Source organism: Diabrotica undecimpunctata, chromosome 8, assembly GCF_040954645.1.
Source record: "Diabrotica undecimpunctata isolate CICGRU chromosome 8, icDiaUnde3, whole genome shotgun sequence".
Taxonomy (NCBI): domain Eukaryota; kingdom Metazoa; phylum Arthropoda; class Insecta; order Coleoptera; family Chrysomelidae; genus Diabrotica; species Diabrotica undecimpunctata.
The window spans coordinates 125978803-126002265 of NC_092810.1; the positions used below are offsets into that span (position 1 = coordinate 125978803).

General features: G+C 34.0%; 1 protein-coding gene across 16 annotated transcripts in view; it reads right to left on the minus strand.

Moving 5' to 3' along the window:
* Positions 1-1191: 1191 nt before the first annotated feature.
* Positions 1192-23463, minus strand: part of LOC140447973 (G-protein coupled receptor Mth2-like) — a 347198-nt gene continuing 324926 nt past the window's right edge. For 13 of the 16 annotated variants that reach the window (XM_072540960.1, XM_072540959.1, XM_072540955.1 and 10 more), the window contains one exon: positions 1192-5653. In XM_072540960.1, coding sequence (XP_072397061.1) covers positions 5479-5653 — 175 coding nt within the window. In that variant the 3' untranslated portion in view covers positions 1192-5478. The remainder of the gene's footprint in view (positions 5654-23463) is intronic. The other 3 variants (XM_072540953.1, XM_072540951.1, XM_072540950.1) reach the window with 3 other exon arrangements.

The following is a 23463-nucleotide window of genomic DNA, read 5'->3' on the forward strand; positions in this document are numbered from 1 at the left end:
TGAATGGTGCATATGTGATTTTGGAATTTTTCACATACTTGCTTAGTTTTTTTGTCGGCTTGTCTTGGACAAAGGTGGCATCTTAATTTTCTGACCGCTTCAGGTTCAACAGAGGGTGCAGGAGGTGGAGTACCACCGAGTTTTATTATTATATCTGTTAATTCACGACTAAGTGGTCTAACAGCACGGCGCTCAATATGTGGTTTCACTAAAAACATTCCAAGATTTTTTAAAATATTTCACTATGCTATACCGTCTACGAAATAGACTTTTTTTTATTGCAGTTAAGTATTGCCATTAGCCAACGGCGTGGATTTATTTAAGCGGCCAACGACCAAACAAAATTTAAGTGGATAAAAATACTTACATTAACGGGTACAGTGGGGTATTTTGAGATGTTTCGTTACTGTTTCTCTAAATAAATGTTTATTTTAATACGTGTTGGATATCTAACCATAGAAATACTAGTAATGGAAGATTACATAAAGTCACAATGCCATCTATTAATTAGTAGCAAAACTACAACGCATATTCTTTGTCCTGGGGTCCACTGGGACCCCACAATACCACTTAAGGGTTAAAAGCGTTTTCCAGACCAAAAAAATAATTATTTTATATTTACTGGTCTTTTAACTGTCGATATTGATAAAGGTCTTCCTCACTTACATACAGAAGTAATTATGATTCAGTATCAGACCCATTTAAAACAAAAATTTGATAGTATTGATACATTCGAATTTAAGAATATAAATGGACAATTTATATATTAAAGACAAACATGTCAAATATTTGATAAAAGTTGGTGTTCGTATTTTTTTGTAATGTCCTTTTTATTGAAAATTTAATAAATGTACTTAACTTATAATAGTACTTTTTTTCGTTAAGATTTTCAGTAGTTTCTCTTATTAAGATTAGCTTAAAAGACCTTCCTAGACTTTGATATGGTTTTTATACGTCGTCTTTTGTTTTCTTCTATGAGAATGTGGTAATTCACATATCACAGTATTAAAGGAAAATGGAAAAACCAATGCAAATATGTTGGATATGGCTAACTTCAGAGTATAGAAAAGATCTGGTCATACGTATAAGAACCCAGATTTTAGGTAAGCGGATTAACTAAATGTAGCTCATTGAAACAATTTTAATATACATATTTGAAAGAGATCCATGAATAAGTTATAAATCATATACTTCAATGTAAATAACTTTATTTTCACTACCTGCGTACAACATTACATACTACAGACTGTGTATTACTTTTCGCTATACATATATCTACGTGTGCGCTAGACAAAAAATTAAGTACTGCATTTAACAATTCTAAAACACTTAGGCGGATAGTATATTTGTTTCATTTCATTTTACCTTAAAAATAATACTGTAATAAAGTATTCTTATAAAACACAGCTATGACTACGTGTTCATATCTATTATTTTTGTTTAAATATAATTCGTATAAAAGAAAGTATAAGGAAGGTAAGATTGAAAATACCAAAGCACATACATTACATAATAGATTATACTTCTAAACATTTAAAGAAGGTACACATTGCTACATTTATTTGACTAAAAGCAAATGCAGTTTTAAATAAAAATTACTTAAATACGAAATTGTACTGTACCTATATTAATACAAAAATAAGTTTAATGTCTTGTCATAAATTTAAATAATTTTTTAAGTACAAAGGCTCTTAAATACTTAGGTATATAATTTTGTAAACACAAATATCTTAATTTATTTATAGGTGGTTAAAATAAACTATAAATTAAGCTGAAGACAAAAAAAAATGAATTAAAATGTATCATCAAATATAGTCTATACATATGATTAAGTATAAAAATACCATATAGACTTGGATGGGAGTACGAGAAGCACTTTTCACTTTACTAGTCGTACTCCAGAGACTGTGACGTCATCTGCGACGTCTACAGTTGCTTTATTGACTAGGCCAAAGTGTTTGGCCGTTTTCAACACCAGAACATCAACGCCGCTTTTCAAAGAATAGGAATAAATCAGACGGACATTCGAATAATCACGAATTATCACTGGCCTACATATGATGAAGCCAGAGAAAGATATAAATTACCAACCTTGAATTACAGTCTCCTTCATAACACGTTCGAAAGGTGGAGTACATCTTTGTTTAAACAAAAATAATAACTGTTTTGTCAAATTTCACGAGAACTGAGTTTGTCCCTTTGATATGGAATGTAACAGATCTGTAACAACAACATTTTTGTATATAATAAACAATTTTTGCAAAAAAATTTCTTTATTTCTTCCTTGTTCTCTAGACACCATTACATTGTCCAGATTTTTTTGGAAACGAAAAAAAGTTGTGAAGTGTAGCGTTAACGCCAATTTACATGAAACCCTTTTAATTATAATAAAACAGCTTCTTAATTGATCTGTCTAATTTTCCGAAAATGTATGCAGACATGGTAGATTCTGAGCTGCTACGTCTTGAACCAAAAGCAGAGAACTACGAAAAATTTGTAGAGGTACTCAAAAATGTGTCTAGAAAAGCTATCCCCAACGATGTAGACAACAATATATTCCCGGGATGTCCAGCGAGTCCAAAGAACTAATGAGAACATACGGAACCCTCTATTTCACTGACCCTTTTAGCCAAGAAACGGTTGACTGCGGAGCAGTACTACACCAACACCTAAGTCAAACCAGACAGGAGAAGTGGATTGAGACCCTGGAAAAAATGGACATGACACGGCTGTAAGTCGCTGCTCAACTCCGTATGAATGGAAGACCAACGAGCCGATATAAGAACCCAAACACTAGAAGAAGATTTGATTGGGAGACAAACCACCTAGGAACTCCTTTTACACTAAAAGAACTCCACGACGGTATGAACTGGTTAAAAAACAGGAAAGCTGCAGGTGTCCATGCATATGCAGTGAACAAATAAAGCATCTAGGCCAAGGAGCAAAAAACTGGATCTTGCAATTTATAACACGTGCTGCAAAGCCTGTGAAATTCCAAAACCATGGAGAAAATCTAAAGTAATAGCCTTGTCAAAACCAGGTAAGGATCCAGAAAATCCCAGTAGCTATCGACCTAATTCGCTGTTGTGTCACGTTTTAAAACTAGATGAGAGACTCGTACTCGCTAGAATAGAAAAAAATCGACATCGACAAGCACCTCATCCCACATCAAGGAGGATTCAGACCCGGCAAATCTTGCACCGGTCAAGTCCTAGTACTAACAGAACACATTGAAGAGGGCTTTGAAGAAAAACTTATAACAGGGGCTGCGTTCGTAGATTTGACATCAGCCCATGACACAGTAAGGCACAAAACATTGCTCCGCAAATTATACGACACTCTCAATGACCACCATCTGGGTAAGGTCGTATATTCCTTACTGCAAAACAGACGTTTTTTCGTTATGCTGAAGGGTAAAGTTGGTAGGTGGAGAGTTTAAAAAAACCAAGAAGAACCAAAACAAAAAGAACCAAAAGAACCAAAAAGCACTTCCTCTATGTAGACGATCTTTCAATATGTGCTCAAGGAAATAGTTTTGAAGAAGTGGAGGAGAAACTTGAAACTGCCTTAAAAACAACTCTGGACCGGTCCCTCACCTACAGACAACATTGCATAAAAACGAGAGGGAAAGTAACAACTAGGAACAGCATTCTCAGAAAGCTAACGGGAAGTAAATGGGGTGCACGTCCTGGCGTTTTAAGAACAAAGGCACAGGCACTGTGTTTCTCAACTGAGGAAAATGCGTGCCCCGTTTGGGGCAGATCTGCCCACACCAAACAAGTTGATACTGCGCTAAATGAGACGTGCAGGATAGTAACGGGCTGCATGAAACCAACATCACTCTTAAATCTATATAAAGCAGCGGGGTTTGCAGAAACCTCGACACGCAGAGGCGTTGCAGAGCACATAGAGAAAAATTAAACAGATCGCGGACGAGCGCCATTCCCTATACAAAGCTCGAATACCACGAAAGCGACTAAAATCCAGGAAAAGCTTCCTTGGAACAGTACAGGATGAACCGCCTCGGATGAATGAGTATTTTCCTCTTCCCCAGGTTCAATGGACCGGAGAGTCCTTAGACTTTAAAACGTGGAAAACTATGAATAGGATAAGAACGGGGGTCGCTCCAGTAAAATCAAACATGGTAAAATGGGGAAAAATGGACCAAGATGATGTGAACTGTGACTGTGGAGAAACACAAAATATGGAACATCTTCTTACATACAGAAACTGTGGTCATCGATGTACCCTCGAAGATTTGTGGCTCGCCAACAAAGATGGAACCGACGTAGCCCGATACTGGGCCGAAATTTTATAAATGACATCTTCGGACACGATAAAGTAAAGTAAATCCGAAAATAATTTTAATCAAGAATACTTTATATTTTAGGTTTTGCCGATTATTCAATATCGTGATAAACTAAACGCCGAATTCACCATAGAAACAGATTCGAATAATGTAAACAAATACTTTTGGAATTGGGCGTGAAATCGAACTCGTAAAAGATTGTAGTTACCACTTTCTATCTTATGAATTGCGAGGCAAATTACAGACTGAACATAGAGTGCGAAGAGGCTCGACCTACAGCACTTGCAAAATACTAAAGCCAAAGTAAAAACCCGCAACGGCATCCATTAGCTGGCCAATTAATTCAAGGACGACTGCGACTAAAATTCGGACAACCTCCAACAAGAACTGTTACTAAAATATCAAATTTCACATCTGAGAAGCACTGGATGGACGAATTAAGTCATGAGATCAGAAATTTCTGATTGTGTACAAAACCCCATGAACGGTTTTTCTCTTCTTCGTCATCAATAGTGCAATCTGAACAGAATACGAGTTGCACATGGAGTTACTGCCAGCTCTGCATGTGACAAATGCAGCGAATGCAACTTTCAACGTATCCACCAACTCACTTACCAGGCAAGAGAGGTTTTATATTTTTGTCATCCTCTTCTATCCTTTTTTGTTTTATCAAGATTTTAGAGATACCAATTTCTTCCCTAATATTTCCTTCTATGTCTACATCAATTTTGTTACTTGTTTTTTACTTATTGTTTCATCCTTATGGCTTATATTTTACATTCACGTTTTTCTGTGTTGTATGTTTTTGATTTTACTTTTAATTTTGTAATGTGCATGTGATAATGTGTTTATCCTTTTTTATATATATATATTTTTAGCATACATTTAGTACACATTACACTTCCTAAGTATTCTTAATTTGTTATACATCTGAACATTGATTACAAAACTACTATATGCGTAGTTTTTAATCAATGATCTGAGGTTGCTAATAAAAAGAATAAAAGCATCACATAAAATTGTGAAAATCATTTTGAAAAAATATAGTATCATATTAGTCGTCAAAAAGATGTTTGTGTTTACCCAGTAAAATATTTTAAAACTAATATTATCTTTGGTGAACGATGGCTCCGAAAAGTATGGCACAAACAACGAAGATTGTGAAGTATTTATGATCTGTTAAGGGCCGATTCTTCAGGAATTTTTCCGTTCTTCATGTCGCTAAGACGGTAATCGGTGCTGACTGCGGTATCAGTGGTCGAGTAGTTGCTGGTCCTAGTGCCACGAGCCGATGAAGTAGTCATGGAGTGAGCAAGGTGTGGTTTGCCGATACATATGTAGTACCTGTAAAATAAAAAATCGTAAGTAAAGGATTACAAGCTGTTATATCTTTTAAATCATTCTTTTTGGATACCAGTCCACCAAACAAGATATAGATTTGATATTATTAAACTTTTTAAAATATAAAGAGATTTTAAACTACATAAAGAAATGTTATTTATTGAAAGTACCACCACATAATACTAAAACAGACCATGGATTCAAGGTCGTCATTTTGATTTAAACTGGATCTATTCAACGATTTGTTTACTTACGTATACATAACTTCTTAAACAGTGTGAAGAAGAGGTTAGATTTTTGAAATTCCAATAATAGTAAATACTAAATACCTGGTTAAACTAATTTAAGGATTATAAACAATGTGATAATCAAATAACCGTACTAGACTACCTCCGCTGAACTGTTTCCAAGAGCGGTTAACAAAATCGTGATAGCCTTGATGATTGCCAAAATCCAGACCGGATAAGGCACTGAAAAAGAAGAAGAAGATAACCAGGCGACTGATAACTTTACGAATTTAGAGATTGCTTATTAATCTCTTATGTAAATGCTTTAAAGATCGATGAAATGGCTGGCTTGTGCATTAAATGATTTCAATTTGTTTTTCAAGTGTCAGTGCTGACAACATCAAAGCCATTAAAAATAAACGCATAAAAAGACCGCTCTATCTGCTTTAATAGTCAGATCGGGTTAATGGTTTTGGACGCATCTAGGTGTTAATTCAAATTACGTTGTAACTGTGCGTATTCGTTATGCCAATAAAGCAGTTGATGAAAATAAGGAGGTCGATTTCCTGACCAAACCTCGATTATCACATTTTCTAGGCTCCTTTAGAAGTGTGGACTTTTTGGTAGAGTGTGACAAAGTTTTATATATAAAAAAAGTAAATAGAGAAAAAAATAGAGTACTGGATTAAAAGCAAATTCTATGTTTATTACATATCAGATTTTATACAATCAAATTGATTTTTATAACTTAAACCTGAAGGAGTAAAACAGTCCTTCTTTTTAAAGCGAAATTAAGTAAATACAAAGACACTTCAAAAAATGCATCATTACGAGCAGAAGTAGAGAAAGCTCTCAACTAACTAAGAAATAAAAAATCTCCAGGGATTATGAACATGATACGGATCAGAGGTGAATATCCTGATGAGTGGTGCGAATCAATCTTTATCCTTATCCATAAAAAAATATCACTAACCGTATGCAGCAATTACAAAACTATTGCCCTTATTCCTCATGCAAGCAAAATCCTGCTACATATAATCAATAAACGGCTAAAAACTTTCTACTGCAGATATAGCCGAAAAACAATGCGGATTCGTAACAGGAAAAGGAACACGGAAGCATAACACAACACAACATACAATGCTGCTCTGTTTCGTAGATTACACAAAGGCTTTCGATTCAGTAAAATGGGATCTCCTCTGGAGTTTAATGGCAAATATGGGAGTACCTAAGCACTTAGTTAACCTAATAAAAAATCTGAATGATAAAAACGCAGCCAAAGTCCACGAAATATATTCAGATGCGTTCAAAACAAAGAAAAAACTAGACAGGGCTGTATACTATCACCATTTTTATACAACATATTCTGAATATATAATGAGAAAAGTACTACACGAATGGGATAGAGGAATCACTATATGAGGCAGAAAAATCAGCAACCTGCGATACGCAGTTGACACACTTATACTAGCAGCGAATGAAGTCAAAATAATTACGATCACCGAAGTACTAAGCCGGATGGAAAATTCGGACTTCAGATCAACACAAAAATAATGATCGTAGACAGAGCAAATAATAATCTAACCGCACATACAGCAAGTGGCGATTTCGGAGTGGTAGACAGATTTGTATATTTGGTCTCCCTGATAAACAACAATGGTGATTGCTTCTCAGAAATCAAGCGTATACTAGCAATGACCCAAAACGTAACAGCTTAACTGATTAATATATGGAAAGACCGAATAATAATAAGGAATACTAGAAAGAAGTGAGATCAAAGCCTTTGAAATGTAAGTCTATAGAAGAATATAGAGTTTAACTGATTAATATATGGAAAGACCGAATAATAATAAGGAATACTAGAAAGAAGTGAGATCAAAGCCTTTGAAATGTAAGTCTATAGAAGAATATAGGCGTGTCCACAGCAGAACATAAAACCAACCTGTCAATTCTGAAAGAGCTTCATATAAAATATATGCTATTAAAATAAGTAAACCGAGCATAAATAATTTACTTCGGCCACATGGCTAGAAGAATGGGGACCATGGAACTATTGGTAGTCTAAGAAAATTCCTACATGAAGCCGTCCATGTGGCACAGGATCATAGCCAATGCAGACAGCAAGCTAATAATATTTAGAATGTCATCACGCCCAGACAAGGGCTCAAGGAATGAGGAGGAGGAAGTCAATACATTAAAGGTTCCGTGCCTTAAACATGGCCAAAATAAAGTCTAGTCGGTCTATCGGAAAAACAGACAACATGCAAAATCTAAACGAAAAAGTCTAAATGTGATTATAAATATATCGGAACTTCAATGACAAAAAGGGAGGAAAAAACACTAATGAAGTGCAAAAATGTAGTGTCAAAGAATGTCTAAGAAATAGAACAGGGGTGTAAGACTTGATAAAAATGCCTCACAATTGATTGTTACGTAGAAATAATAAAAACTATTTGATACATAACTAAAAAGCAATATTGATGTAACAATAACAAGATGTAAATAATCCTATTGATGTTTGAGCGCTTGAAACGACTATTGTGCTAATTTTAGCATCGCGAATTTATTGCATACGTCAGGTAGGTTGTAAAAATATAATTTCAATAAATAACATTCGTCTATGAAGTAACTTAATTCGAAAAACTTGTAGAAAGTATAGAAATAAGTAGTTTTGAGTTTAAAAATATGCATGACCATGCACCATGAGACAGTAAATGTTTAGCTATAAGTGACTACAAACTAAAAGAAATTTTAAATAAGTATAAATAACGTAAAGTGAGTTTAGTAAAAGCGATAAATTTGGAATTCTGCTGATTTGTGTGCTGGAGGAAAGCCATGCATACCATTTTAGTTTCTTAGAATTCTATATAAAAATGCCTTTTTGTACTATATAAATGCTGTTACAGACATTTTCTTATACAAATAGAAACTTTTAATTTCTTTTCCGTCGCAGCAAGAAACAACCTATGTGTATGATACATGCTTAGTGATATATGTCTAATACTTCAAGTCTATTAGTAAGGTAAGTATTCGCAAAAATTTGCCAATTCCGGAAAATTTTGTTTTATCATTAGTTTTATATATATATATATATATATATATATATATATAATTTTTAATAGTTATCAATTTTATAGTTTACCAGTTAACCAGGAAAAAAATATCTTCATATGTCAATAAACCAGTAAATTTGAACAATCTGGGAAAAAGTTACAATCAGTTTTATTATACTAACTACGAAAGGTAGTAAGTTTCCAAATATGGAAAACCGCAGTAAGAAACGTAAAAGATATGCCTGCAAAATTCTGTTAATCAGATTATAAGCAGCTAAAAATGAACTACAGGTTCAAATTCAAAACAAATAGAACAATACATCAGATTGGAAATAAAACTGATAAACAAGAAAAAACCTCACTGTTAATCAGATTATAAGCAGCTAAAAATGAACTACAGGTTCAAATTCCAAACAAATGGAACAATACATCAGATTGCAAATAAAATTGATAAACAAGGAAAAACCTCAAATATTAGAAGACATTAGAAGACAAAACATGAAATAGAATAAAGACCTGGATACATTCAGCGGAAAAGGGGTGCACATATAACCTAAATAAGGGTGCATACAATCTTTTTCTTCTCGTTCTTCTTTTTTTTGTGTAGACATGACTCTGCCTGTTTTCCAATCTGCCTCCAGTAAGTTGTCGTTTCATCGTTTTCGTGGTCTTCCTACTGATTGTCTTTCTATAAGGGAACCATGTCTTGCCGTCTTTACTATTCTATTTGTTGTCATTCGTTCCATTCTTTTATTTTTCACCCAGACCTTGATGTTATCCAACTTGCATTTACTTCGTATATCTGTACTTCTAGGTCTGTCCTATGGTGATTTACCATCAATTTTTCAGCTTTGCTGTTCCTAACATCCTTTTTGTCCTCTCTGTGTCAGATCGTGTTTCTGCCGCGTATGTCATTATTGGTCTGATGACTGTTTTGGAAATTCTGCCTTTTATTTCTTTCCCGATATTTTTAGTTCTACATATTGTTTCATTCAGGAAACCTGCGGGTCTGTTTGCTTTATTCACTTTATCTGTTTGCTCTATTCCCTTCTGTTTCAAGCTTTTGATAGCTATATAATGTGATGCCTGGATATTTAAACTCCATCACTTGTTCGATTATCTGACCTTTTAGCTCCAATTTACATCTACATACATTTACAGTTAATTTGCTGTTATAACAATGCATTTTGTCTTTTTTTGGGCAAATTAACATGTTAAATTTTCTGGCGGTTATATTAAATTGGTGCAGTATACGTTGTAAATTATCTTGACTTTGAGAGAGTAGTATTGCGTCGTCTGCATAGCAGATTATTTTAAATTGGTTTTACTTTTGTTGTGTTGTTTTGGCAGATATTTTCGATCGTTTTTGATTATTCCTAGAGGTATCTCTCTTGTATAAAATGAGTGGATCTTCTTCTTCTTTGTGTGCCGTGCTTGTATTCAAGCGTTGGCTATCGTCATATTGACAAGCTGATGAAATGATTCTCGGTCGGCAGCTAGATGAAACAGTTCCTCGACCGTTCGACCTGTCTATTGTCGAATGTTACGCAGCCAGGACAGTTGTTTTCTTCCGACCCAACGTTTTCCTTCGATTTTGCCCTGACTGATTAACCAGAGTAAGCGATATTTAGGTCCTCTCATTATATGACCGAAGTATTGGACCTTTCTAATTTTGATGATGTTGATCAATTCTCGCTCTTTGTGCACGGTCTGCACGGTCTGCACGCGTTCGTTAGATATGTGTGCTGTCCACGAGATTCTGAGCATGCGACGGTAACACCATAACTCAAACGCTTCTAATTTGTTGAGATTTTTTATTTTTGTTGTCCAGGTTTCACATCCATAGAACAAAGTGGACCAGACGTAGCACTTCAATACTCTTAGATGGGTGGTCAACGACAGACTTCTACTGCATAATACAGAACGCCAGTTAATAAAGATTTTCTGTGCCAGTTCTATTCTGGTCGAAATTTCCTCGTCACTTTCAACCCTGCAGTCAATCCAGCTACCCAGATATCTAAAGTGTTCCACCCTTTCCAGGATTTTGTGGATAACGTCCTTTAATTTGATAGATGCCTTCTTAAGGTCGACGAAACATAAACATAGCGTCCGTGCAGGATCTTTCCGACCTAAAACCTTGTTGTTCTTCTGCTAGTGGTATAATTTCATTTAGTTTATTTGTTATCACTTTGATTGTTAATTTTAGTGTTGTGTTTAATAAATTATTTGCTCTGTAATTTTATGGGTAGGACTTGTCCCTCTTTTTGAAGAAAGGTATTAGGATGCTTAATCTCCATTTTTGAGGAATTCTGTTTTGTTCAACATATTATTTTTTGGATTAGTTTTAATAGTTGTTTGGTCAGATCTGGTCCTCCATATTTTAGGAGTTTGTTCGGTATTCTGTCCTCTTCTGGTGATGATCTATTTTTTATTTTCCTTAATGCTTCCTTTACCTCTTCCTCCTTAATGGTTATTTCTTCGTTTGTCGTTGCCTTTGGTGTTGGTGGTTCATTATCGCCACTTTTAGCAAATAATGATCGAAAGTAGTCTGCCCATATTTTCTTCTCAACGTGTTTCTGAATAGCGGAGCTAAGCATAAAAATAAATTGTATGTGCATCGGAGATAAAGCATATACATAAAGTGAGTCAAGAGCTTGAACAACATAAGAACCGTGTTGAAATTTATTAACTATTTAAAAAAAGTTAAATCTTTGACCTGAGAATTTAAAGTCATAACTTCAGGCTATTCAAGACCTTAACGAAGAATAATATGTTATGCAGACGACGCCGCATTAATCGCCGAGACAGAAGACGGGCTCTAAAGATTAACACATATCTTCAATACAACAGCCAAGAAATACAATATAATAATATCAGCAGAAAAAACCATATGTATGACAACATGTAAATACCCACTACGATGTAAAATCGAAATTGACGGGAAAATAATAAAGCAGGAAGCAAGGTTTAGATATCTGGGAGTAGATATAACTATTTACGGAGATGCTGAAGAAGAAGTACGACAGCAGAGCTTAAAAGCAAGTAACGCGACGGGATCTCTTAATAACACAATCTGGAAGAACAAACACCTAAGACAAGACACAAAAACAAGAATCTATAATGCAGCAATTAGACCTATATTAACATACATAGCGGGGACAAGACCTGACACATCTAAAACGTGACGACTGCTACAAACAACAAAGATGAAAATACTTCGATGAATATCAGGAAAAAGTCAATTGGATAGGGAGAGAAGCGAAAACATAAGAAGAGTATGCAATATAGAAGACATAAATGGATGGGCGACAAAACGGAAACAGGAGTGGAATGAAAACATTAGTAGAATGACAGAGGATAGGATAGTACGAATAGCACGAGATAAGTCACCAAATGGACGAAGAAGTATTGGCAGACCAAAAAAAAAAGATGGTGCGATAATTTAAACAATTTAGGAGTCTAATATTGAAGAAGAAACAGGCTTTAAAGCCTACATATAAAAAGGAAGAAGAAGAAGAAGTTAATGCTTTCACCTTGTTAAAAATGCCTTTCTTAAAATCACTTTAATAAGTCAAATTAAATTTAAAATATTAAGAAAGATTTTATAGCTAGCATGCCATATATTTATTTAAAAAAACACAATTGAGTAAAAATAATTCGAATATTTTTATAAAGATTAATTGAATTTAGTAAGTGTATCTCATTGATTTAATTAATTCATTCATTTGTAGGCTTATTTTTAGAACGTGCGATAAATACATACGAGTATTTATTATTTCGCTCAAAATAATAATTATTACTGTCTAGATGAAAATGTTTGCTTTGGTATGTCTCAATTAAATTAAAAAAAAACAAACGAAAACAAAATTTTCATTAAATATCCGACACTCAAAACTGTAAATGTTTTGTGAATAAGCTAAATGAGACTAATGATCAAACAATGTTTGATTCGCTGTATTTGTATTTGGCAAATAAATATAATACTTTCGTAGAAATATTAGACTGTTCGTAGATAAGATGTGTCACCCCAAAAAAACGAAACCTATCGGAAAGTTCAATGATTTAATAATCATAATAATTAGTAGTAATAAAGTAGTAATTCAAATATATAAATATACACAGAGTGTTCAAAATTACAACAATACTTAGTTATCAAGAGATATAGAGAAAAAATTTACATTCATAAGAGACGAAAATGCCACCAAAACAATAAAACTTATACCAACAAACTGAATTTGGCTGAGAATATTAATTTTGGGACTCCAAAAAAGTATGCCATAGCTACCCCGGGCTTCCCCCTAAAACCCCGCGTAGTAGGGGGTAACGAAAAACATCGATTTACCAAAAATCTGTACACGGTAGAAAAAAATGTTTCAAACATGAGATGTAGCTGAGTTCATTTTAAATCAAAAAGGTTTATTAGCACTTATTCTGTAGAATGAACGGTTCTCTTAGAAACAATGCTTGAAGCGACCGGCGGTTTTGAATGTCGGTTACGGTCATTAAACCAATTTTTTAAATAAAAATTCTAAAAATTCTATATCTTTTGATAAGAGTGTCCTATCGACAAAAATCACAAAGCTTTTTAAAGATGTAGAGTTCAGCTTTCCTGTGCAAGTTCTGCATTTTGTCGCAAATGGAATCAGTTTCTATAAAGATGTTAAATAAATAAACGTTAAGCGATTTTTGCCATATTTTACGATTCTCGTAAGATCAGTAAAATTTATCACTTTCATTGACCGGTCACTGTAGAATTTCCATTTTCAGAGCCTGATCTTCAAAACCTGTAGCATGTAATTTCGATTTTGAGTTTTGGCAACAAATATGAGGCATTTCAAATATGCCTCATTTTTTGAAACTACATAACTTCACGACGTGAGACCGTTTGTAATGTGAACATTTAAATTCAGCGTTTATTAGGCATATTTCAAATACTAAAACTTAAAATTGAAATTTTATATTATTATAGCAATGGAAATTCCACAGCGACCGGTCAATGAAAGTCATACATTTTATTGATCTTATCGTAAATCTTTAAAAATGGCTAAAGTTGCGAAATATTTATTTATTTAACAGCTTTATAGTAACTGACTTCATTTGCCTGCAAAATATAAAAATTGCATGCGAAAGCTGTATTCTTTATCTTTAAAACGCATTTTAATTTTTGTCGATAGGACACTCTGTTCAATAGATATGGACTTTTTACCGTTCAGTTGATACAACTTTAATTTAAAAAATTTATTTCACGCGCCTGACATTAAAAATCGCCGGTCGCTTCAAGCTTTGTTTCTAAGAGAACGGTTCATTTAACACAAAAAGTACTAATAAACATTTTCATATTTTATGGTGTCCCAAAATTGACATTCTCAGTAAAATTCAGCTTGTTCGTCGTGTTTTTAGAGATCAAATCTCTGACGAGTGGACTAGCTTTACGCTTAAAATGATATTTTAATATGCAGGATAAACCTTAAAGCTAAAATGAATTAAAGTTAGGTTTTCTTAAATAGATTACTCTATGATTAGAAATGATGATATAATATTACTATTTTACCAATTTTAATACCAATTTTTTTATTAATTCTTTTTTGTATAAAAGCTGGCACACTATTTTTTATTGGAATTTAAAATTATATATAATTTTTCTATACCGTCATATTCCTTAATTCCCAAAATGTCGCAAATGTGAAGAATTTTCTGACTACACCCTGTATATCAAGAAGATTTTTACCTGCACACCTGTTACCCTTCAGCTCCCAGATATTCAGTTGACAAATGGTTCTTGTCTTTGCTAAGGTTTATGTTTTGACTAAGTTCGGCCGGTAATGAAGATCCAATGCTTACCGACATTGTGCCAGTGACGCCAGAATTGGATTTTGAACATCTAAGTGCCCCATACTCTACTATTTATTTATTAATGCCAAAAATAAAGTTTTGGTAAATGCATTCTTGGCTTATAAAAACTTGTAAAATAATATCATAAATTATTTTCCATCCATCCATCCAATGGTACTACAGTCCAAGTTGAGCCTGGGTCTCCTTCAGTAAGCTTCTCAAAGATCTTAATCAACTGCTGTTGTTTTAGATGAACGTGTTTTAGGAGGGTTTTGGCATCCTCATCTACTTCGTTCTCCCATCTCTTTTTTGGTCTTCCAACAGCTTTTTTTAGCTTTTTTATTGATCTTTTGTTTCATCGTAAATTTAGTATTTTTCGTTGTCTACTACTGTTGTGAGGTTGTGTAACAATATTAGATAAAAGGTCATTGCGTTATTTGTCGATGTATAGTTTACAACGTTGTCAATTAAGTAGATTAGGTGTTTAACATTCTCCGTTTTACATCTGAATTAAGCTAAAAGAAGATTAAGCGTTTCTACATTTAATAAATATGCTTCAGCATTAATACCAGCAACACTACTAAAATTTGCATGGCTGTATTAAAGATCCTTCCAGTTGTGATCATCATCGTCATTATCATCACCCCAGACCTTTGCGTCCACTGCTGGACATAGGCCTCTCTCATTATTGTCCATTGTGCTCTATTTTGAGCACTTTTCATCCAATTTCTTGACAATTTCTTGAGATCGTCAGTCCAACGAGTAGGGGTCTTCTTTTACTTCTTTTATCTAACCTCGGCTTCCACTCAAGCAATCTATTCGTTCATCTTTCATCATTGATTCGGGCGATATGTACGGCCCAGTTATATTCAGTGTGACAATTCGGGAAATTACATCGGTAACTCCTGTTCTTCGTCTTAAGTCTTCATTTTTAACTCGGTCATGAAGCGATATACTCAGCATTGACCTTTCCATTTTCCTCTGAGCTATTTGCAGTGTTTCAGAAGTTGTAGCTGTCAATGCCAAAGTTTCCGTACCATAAGTAATCACAGGAAACACACATTGGCCAAATGTTTTACGTTTTAGAGAAATTGGTATATCGCTTTTAAATATGTCATTGAGTTTTCCATAGGCTGAGCATGCTAGGTGTATTTTTCTTCGTAGTTCGCATGTTTGGTTGTCTCTTGTGATCTTTATTTCGTGTCCAAGGTATATGTATATTTCCACCAGCTCTACTTCGTTGTCTCCAATATTCATATTTACGCTAGGTACTAAGTTTGTCATGAATTTTGTTTTGGAGATGTTTATTTTAATACCTACACTGGCAAACACTAACTGAAGTTCATGTAGCATTGTACATATCTCCTTGAGGTTGTGCGAGAACAAAACTATGTCGTCTGCGAATTTCAAATTTGTTAATCTTCTACCGTCAATGTTCAGGGCTTTCTATTCCCATTTAAGTTTTTTACAAGCATATTCTAGTACTGCGGTAAACAGTTTAGGCGATAAGGTATCACCCTGTCGGACTCCTCTGCCGATTGGGATATGATCCGTGTTTTTATTTAGTTTCACCGACATAGTTGCGTTCTTGTATGTATTGTAAATTAAACTTGTATATCGGTAGTCAATGCGGCGTGCTTGTAGTGCTTCCAGACTACAAAGCTTTGTAGTGCTACAAATGCCAGAACGAGTGGTCGATTGTATTAGATAGTCTTTTCTATTACCGTTTTAATGCTGTATATGATCATTTGTTCGAAATCCGGTACGAAATGCCGTTGGCTCTATTGGCTGGTAGAAATCAAGTTTTTTCTAAAGAGGATTCGTTACTATTCTTGTAAGGAGTTTGTATAGGTGGACTAAGAAGACTAGGTCTGTAGTTTTCTAATTCATGGGGATCTTTTTTTGTACAATAGAATTGCGTTAGCATCGTGCCATTTGTCGGGTATTTTACTGTCCAAAAGGCACATGTTAAAAAGGTTTTTTATTTTCTTAAGTAGGCAAGTGCCTCCGATTTTGATTGCATCAGTAACTATACAATCTTCGCCTGGATATTTGTTATTCTTAGCTTTTCTTAGGGCTAGTTTTATTTTGTCTATTGCGATTTCCGGTAGTAGTTCTGATCCTTGGTTGACAATGCCCTTTTTTCTTATTAATATCTCTATTCAGGTAGTTTTGAGTTATTTATTGATCGTCGTGATCATTTTAAAATCAAGATTTGCCTATTCTTCAACTCTACAGTGATTTATTTCTTGTTTTAACAATTTTTATTTTGATCTGGCTGAATGACTTATGTATAATCTATTATACATTTTTTTCTACCTAACTTGGCATAAATGGATTAGAAATAATAAGTTCTTTTCAAGTCTGCAAAAATATACAGATATACAGGATGTCCCATTTAAATTGAATAAGTTAGGGATATTTCCGGTGAAACCGAAAGTACAGCAGTAACAAAAAATATGGCACCTGATGCGTTATGTCATTGAATACCGTCTTTTTCGTTACAAAGATATTTACTTGGTTCCATACTATACCCCAACTCTGAATAATCATATTGTCTTTTTGTAAAAAACATAAACTTCATAAACGTCATAAAACACTCTGTGTACATAAACAACCTCAACCTGATAGAAAATTATTATCAATGATTCAATGGGTTCCATTTCACTAAACGTGACTCACCTTTTAGATTAATTTCATTGGTAACAACAGTAAACATCGAAATTTTTAAATTTAGGTATGAAAAACAAATATATATTATAGACAATTATAAATATACATATTATAAATTATTCAACAATATTTTACAGACAAAAATTTAAAAAATTTTATTTCGGTACAAAATAACTTTTACTAAAGTAATTTCCAAAATACAGGAAGATTTCCAAATTCTTTTCAAATTATGGAACTGTGCAAGGAATATAAGGAAGAAGAAAATGTAGAATAATTAATAAACACAGTGACAAAAATACCGTGTTATAGAGTTTCAGGGTAATATTGATGTTAAGCTATTTTCTTGTACCATTTTAATATTGTTTTCACTCATTTTACAACATTAACAAAAAGGTGAAAACCTTGAATTATCTATTCCTATCGTTCGCTCGTCTGTCCATGAACAGAACTCTTCCGTTATTAAAACAGATACAACGACAAATAAGATGTCGAATGAGAGCCTATAACCCATACATGGTATTAAAGGTGAAACCTTTGTAACAGTAACGGAAAGTACTGTTTTAAAGTTGCCGAAATAGTACAAGCGATATATTATTCGAGGCGCTCCAGCAAGACGAGAACAGATATATATCGCCGGTTTTTATATTACTTCTGGTTAAAAAGGTATGACCGGAAGTTTGTCAAAATTAGTGAAACCCTATATCAATTAACGGAAAGTTACACAAAGAGTTCAAATATGGACTCCTCGTTCTACTTCTGGTCACGTTGAATATCAGGAAATATAGGTACGAATTTCCTTTTCTCCTATTCTTTCCGATATAATTATAGGGAGCTCATCTTATAAGGGACTTGCAGTAGAACATCTTACTAATAAAAAATGTGAAGATTTTCGATATGATTTAACATCATACCTCCTAGAATCATAAAAATATTAATAATCTTTAGTAATAGATTTCGATAAATTTTTTGAATTAATTTAATTTATCCGTCGAATTGTCTATAATAAATGGACGGTATAACCAACAATTAATAGTTTTTCACAATAATTTTAAAAGTATTGGAAATGTAAACAGATAATTGTCATACACAAGATTTGTAGCCTACAAAGAAAGTACCGTCAATGTAGCCATTACTTATACTTAGGTAAGTCAATTTTGATGAAATACTTACTTTACGCAGGTGATAGAAATTTGTATTAAGATTTAATCTTTTTATGTCCAATGTTGGAAATATATGTTTAAATATATATGTTAAAAAACATTTATATATTCTAAAAAATTGTGCACCTTTAAAACTGTGTACATATATATTATTGGCATATTTTATATTTTTACCTGACAGTACCCTAATAGTGGCTATTTATATTTTAGCATTTAAGTTACCTTTTCAGAGACCTGACGATGCATAGCAAATTACAGTATGCGAAACTGGTCGTCCAAGGTATATTAAACTCTATTATTTATTTCTCTTACCCCAATTAACCGATATGTTACCATACACAGTTAAATATAAAAGTAACATATATATTGTTCATAATTAAATAACTACGTCACTTTTTACACATCTAACGACAGCACAAGCACACATATCTAACGAATGCGTGCTAGAGACAGTGCACAAAGAGCGAGAATTGATCAACATCATCAAAATGAGAAAGGTCCAATACTTCCGTCATATAATGAGAGGACCTAAATATCGCTTACTCCGGTTTATCATTCAGGGCAAAATCGAAGGAAAACGTTGGGTCGGAAGAAAATAACTGTCCTGGCTGCGTAACATTAGACAATGGACAGGTCGAACGGTCGAGGAACTGTTTCATCTAGCTGCCGACCGAGAATAATTTCATCAACTTGTCAATGTGACGATAGCCAACGCTTGAATACAAGCACGGCACACAAAGAAGACGTCACTTTTTAAGAACGTTGGTACATTTTTGAGATTTCTGTCTCATTAGGTACATGTTGCCCCTTTTTGTGCGGTGCCCATGATTTCAATAAATGTATCAATTTGCCATTGAGTCCTTAATGATTCTCTTTAACATGTATTTCATTATCTATTGTTCATTGTGGGACTTTTTTTTTAAATTCCTAATTTTTCTAAAATGTATACCATAAAATATCCAAAAACCTGCTTATCCCCTTACAATATTGAGAATTTGCTCCAAATTTAAAAATGTACGAGCAAGAATAGAATCTGACACATCAAGGACAACTTATATCTCGCTGACGACAACTACTTGTTGTCGTCAATAACAAGTAGTTGTCGTTGATGACAACAATTATTACTACTTAGACAATTCAAAAGTTGAAAAATGCTCTAACTTTTGCGAATAGCGCCAAAGTCGATTCGGTTTTGACATATGTGAAGTAGAAAACGCAGAATACAAATCGGCAAGCCAAGGTTTACTCCGCAAGAACACGGAATAATTGTTTCCATTTTTTGCGCAACAATTTGTTGGTTGTGTTATTGCAGCGTGAATTTCGTCGCAATTAGCCTGGCCGTCCGATACCAACTGGACAAACGCTTCCGCGTTTGACCACTTGCCTTGAAGAGACTGGGACAACACGAGATGCTCTCAAGGCTGGTCGATTCCGGAGCAACCGTTCTACTGAGAATATCGCTGCTGTTGCCCAAGATGTCGAAGATGGACCCGGAATATCGACAAGACGATATGCCAAGCTATTTGGCGTTAGCCTGGGTTCTCTACGAAGAATTTTAGTAACATATTTGAATATGTTCCCTTACAAAGTGCAGACAGTGCATCAGCTGTTAGCTGTTGACCGCCAAAACGCGTCTCACCTACGCTTGAGCCCTGCTGAATCTCAACAAACAGGACAATTTTTCATCGAAAATTATCATGAGCAATGAGGCTTATTTTCAACTTCGCGGTTACGAGAATAATCAAAATTATTATTTCTGGGGCACCAAAAATCCGTGTACCACCTATGAAGAGACATCACAAATTTTTACTTCTTCAATTAGATTAATTGGGACTGGAGAACATGTGCTTCCAACACGACAGTGCAACGGCACACACTGCTTGAGTCACAACCGATATTCTAAACGAAGCATTTCCAGGGCGCTTAATCTCTCATTTTGGTGATTTGCACTGGCCAGCCACATCACTCAATTTAACCTTTCCCCACTTATTTTTATGGGGTTTTTAAAGAGGCGGGCAGTTTGCGTCAACAAGTCTCAGACTCTTGAAACCCTTAAGGAGAATATTGAGAATACCCAGGAATGCGAGACCTTGTCACCCGAAGAGTGAGTAAAATGCCATAAAACTGGCCCATATGGTCATCAGCTCTGGCGGCGGCCACTTAGCCGATATCATTTTCTTGACTTATGGAATACATTCTAATGGATTAAATAAACAAATTTCACAAGCTGAATAAAAGTTTTTCATTAAAAAAATTACAACAAAAGAATATCGCTTTACATTATTAGTTACTTGTTAGACAGTGTAACTTAAAGGATTAAAGATATAAAATTTAGTAATAAATTGAAGATCACGGGAACTAATGTCTTAAATTTCTAATTAAGTATCATCTTTTTATAACGGTAAATTCAGAACCAAATCAGCAGTAATCAATAAGAATCTAGATTGCCTCTATATACTGCATTTGGTCATAGTTAAAAAAATGCTATTGATTGTTGGTTATACTGTGGTACAAATAATAAAATTGTGTTAAATTACATCAAGATTAGAAAATATTCAAGCGTGCACGTGCATTTAGCGTCCTCATGCTGGAAATTATAAAATATAATTCATATGATAAATACCATTTACCAAGTTGAAAAAGACTAGATCATAGAATAATAGAATAATTAAACATTATTATTATTGTATGTACATTATACTTTTCTCGAATTGTCTAAAAGAGGATATTAAAGGAGCTTAAAATTATATAGATTGTTGTATTGCTTGTTCTAAGTGTGGTAGATTTTAATTAAAAATTTACATTTTTTGAAAAAATATGAGTATTGTGGATAAGACTTTAAAGATATAAAATAGTTAGTTGAGAAGCTGGCATAAATACCGAATAGACTAGACTCACTAGACTATGTTTCTTTGTCTATTTTAATTACCTTTTACATTTGCCATATATATAATATATTATAATACGTTCTTTATATTACGTTTTGCTGTTAATCTTATATAAAATAGTTATAACTAAAACAGTTAAAATTCGTATATGTTCCTTTTATATACAATTTCACGATAGCTGCTATAATAATTCAAAAATCTTAAATTTTTTTCTTAAATTCTATTTTTCCAATTCAAAAAGAAGTAACTTTTATGCGGCTCTGTATAAGGTTTCGATTTTACGTCTTCCACTTTATATTCGAACGTTAGTTTATCATAAACCTTAGAATGGCATCTTAGAATCTCAATTTAAGGGAAACATTTGAATTCCTGAAGGAGATCTTGAAGAATCAGGTTAAATTGTTACGGCGTAACGCCGTTACCTGCTTTTCGCTGTATGGGCGATTGTTTTTAGTTTGAGTGTTTGAAAACATCTTTATCTTTAAGAATAAATGGCATCTTTGGGCAGCAGCGTTAGTGACAGTATGCAGTCAGCGTAATATTATTAGATATTTGCCAGCAAGTTATAAAAGCCATGAAAAACGGAGAATGAGATCTGTACCACTACTACGAGCCAGTACATTTGCCAGAACTTTAAGTCAAGCTATTTTCTTTTGGTTTAAATGTGTTTCTTTCTAGTGAAGCGCTGGTCAAGATAAAGACCGATATAGAGTCTTCCAATTCGAGACTTCTGAACTTTGACAGTTGGTAACGGCCATATTCTTGAAGTTATGTTTGTCATATATTTCGTCTATTTTGCCAAATCACCATGGATAGATACAGCGTACAACAACACGTGCAAATGATAAAATTATTTTATCAAAATTTCTGTGCTGTTCGGGCAACGTTTCGCGAGTTTCGCTCAGTTTACGGTCGCCATTATCGTCCTATCGAGAGGACTATTATTCACAGTGTGATGAATAAATTTGAGTCCACTGACTCAGTATATAATTAAACAACTCCCATACGTCGACAAAACTCAAAATCTAGCGAAAACATCTAAGCATTTCACAGACTACAACTTAGCGAATTTTGCGCCGTGACTTAGACCTGAATTCGTACAAAATTCATCTGACCCAGGAGCTAAAGATAGCGATATGTGTTTACTGAATGGACTCTAGAGCAGTTGGAAAGTGACCCCAATTTTTAGCAAAAAATCATTTTTAGGTACCTCAATAAACAGAATTGTCGAATTTAAGATGACACCAATGCAATTGAGATCCAAGAGTATCCAAAGCATCCCAAAAAAAGTTAGTTTTGTATTTATGTTGCACTGGCGGCGTCATCCGTCCATATTTCTTTAAGAACGACGTTGGCTATACCATCACCGCCAACGCTACCACCAACTACATGTAGCTTCAACAGAACAATGCTACATGCCACACAGCGCTTGCCACATTGAACTTTCTGTATAAAAAACCCCGTTAGACTCTTTTTGTGGGTGTTTTCTTATGTCGCAGGTGTACGCGATTATACATAGCGGGCCTCAAAGTCAACATAACTCATGCCATCTGTCAAATTCACTCTAATTTATGCCCCAAAGTTATGGAAAATTGGATTTTGTATCAGTAATACCTCAAATAGTTTGCATACGGTTGGAAGTAGGTTTATGGGTAGAATGTTACTTCATTTCAGTCTTTTCCTTGTTTGAGGATCATGATGATTTCATAGTTTCCATATTTTTGGAAAGTGGGTTAGTTTATCATGCGATTGTATATAACAGTTGTATGAATGATAGTCTTTCGTGGAAGTTGTTTTAGTACTTAGCGAAATTAAGTGATACCTGGGATTTTAAGTAGGATAAGTTGGTTAATTCCATTCTTTACTTTTGTAGGAGCAAAACTTTGATTTGAAGAGATATTTGACGTGCTGCGTTAACAAGTTCTTCCACTTATTCATCAGGATATGACGGTTTCGTTTAAAATAGACTTGTAATATGTG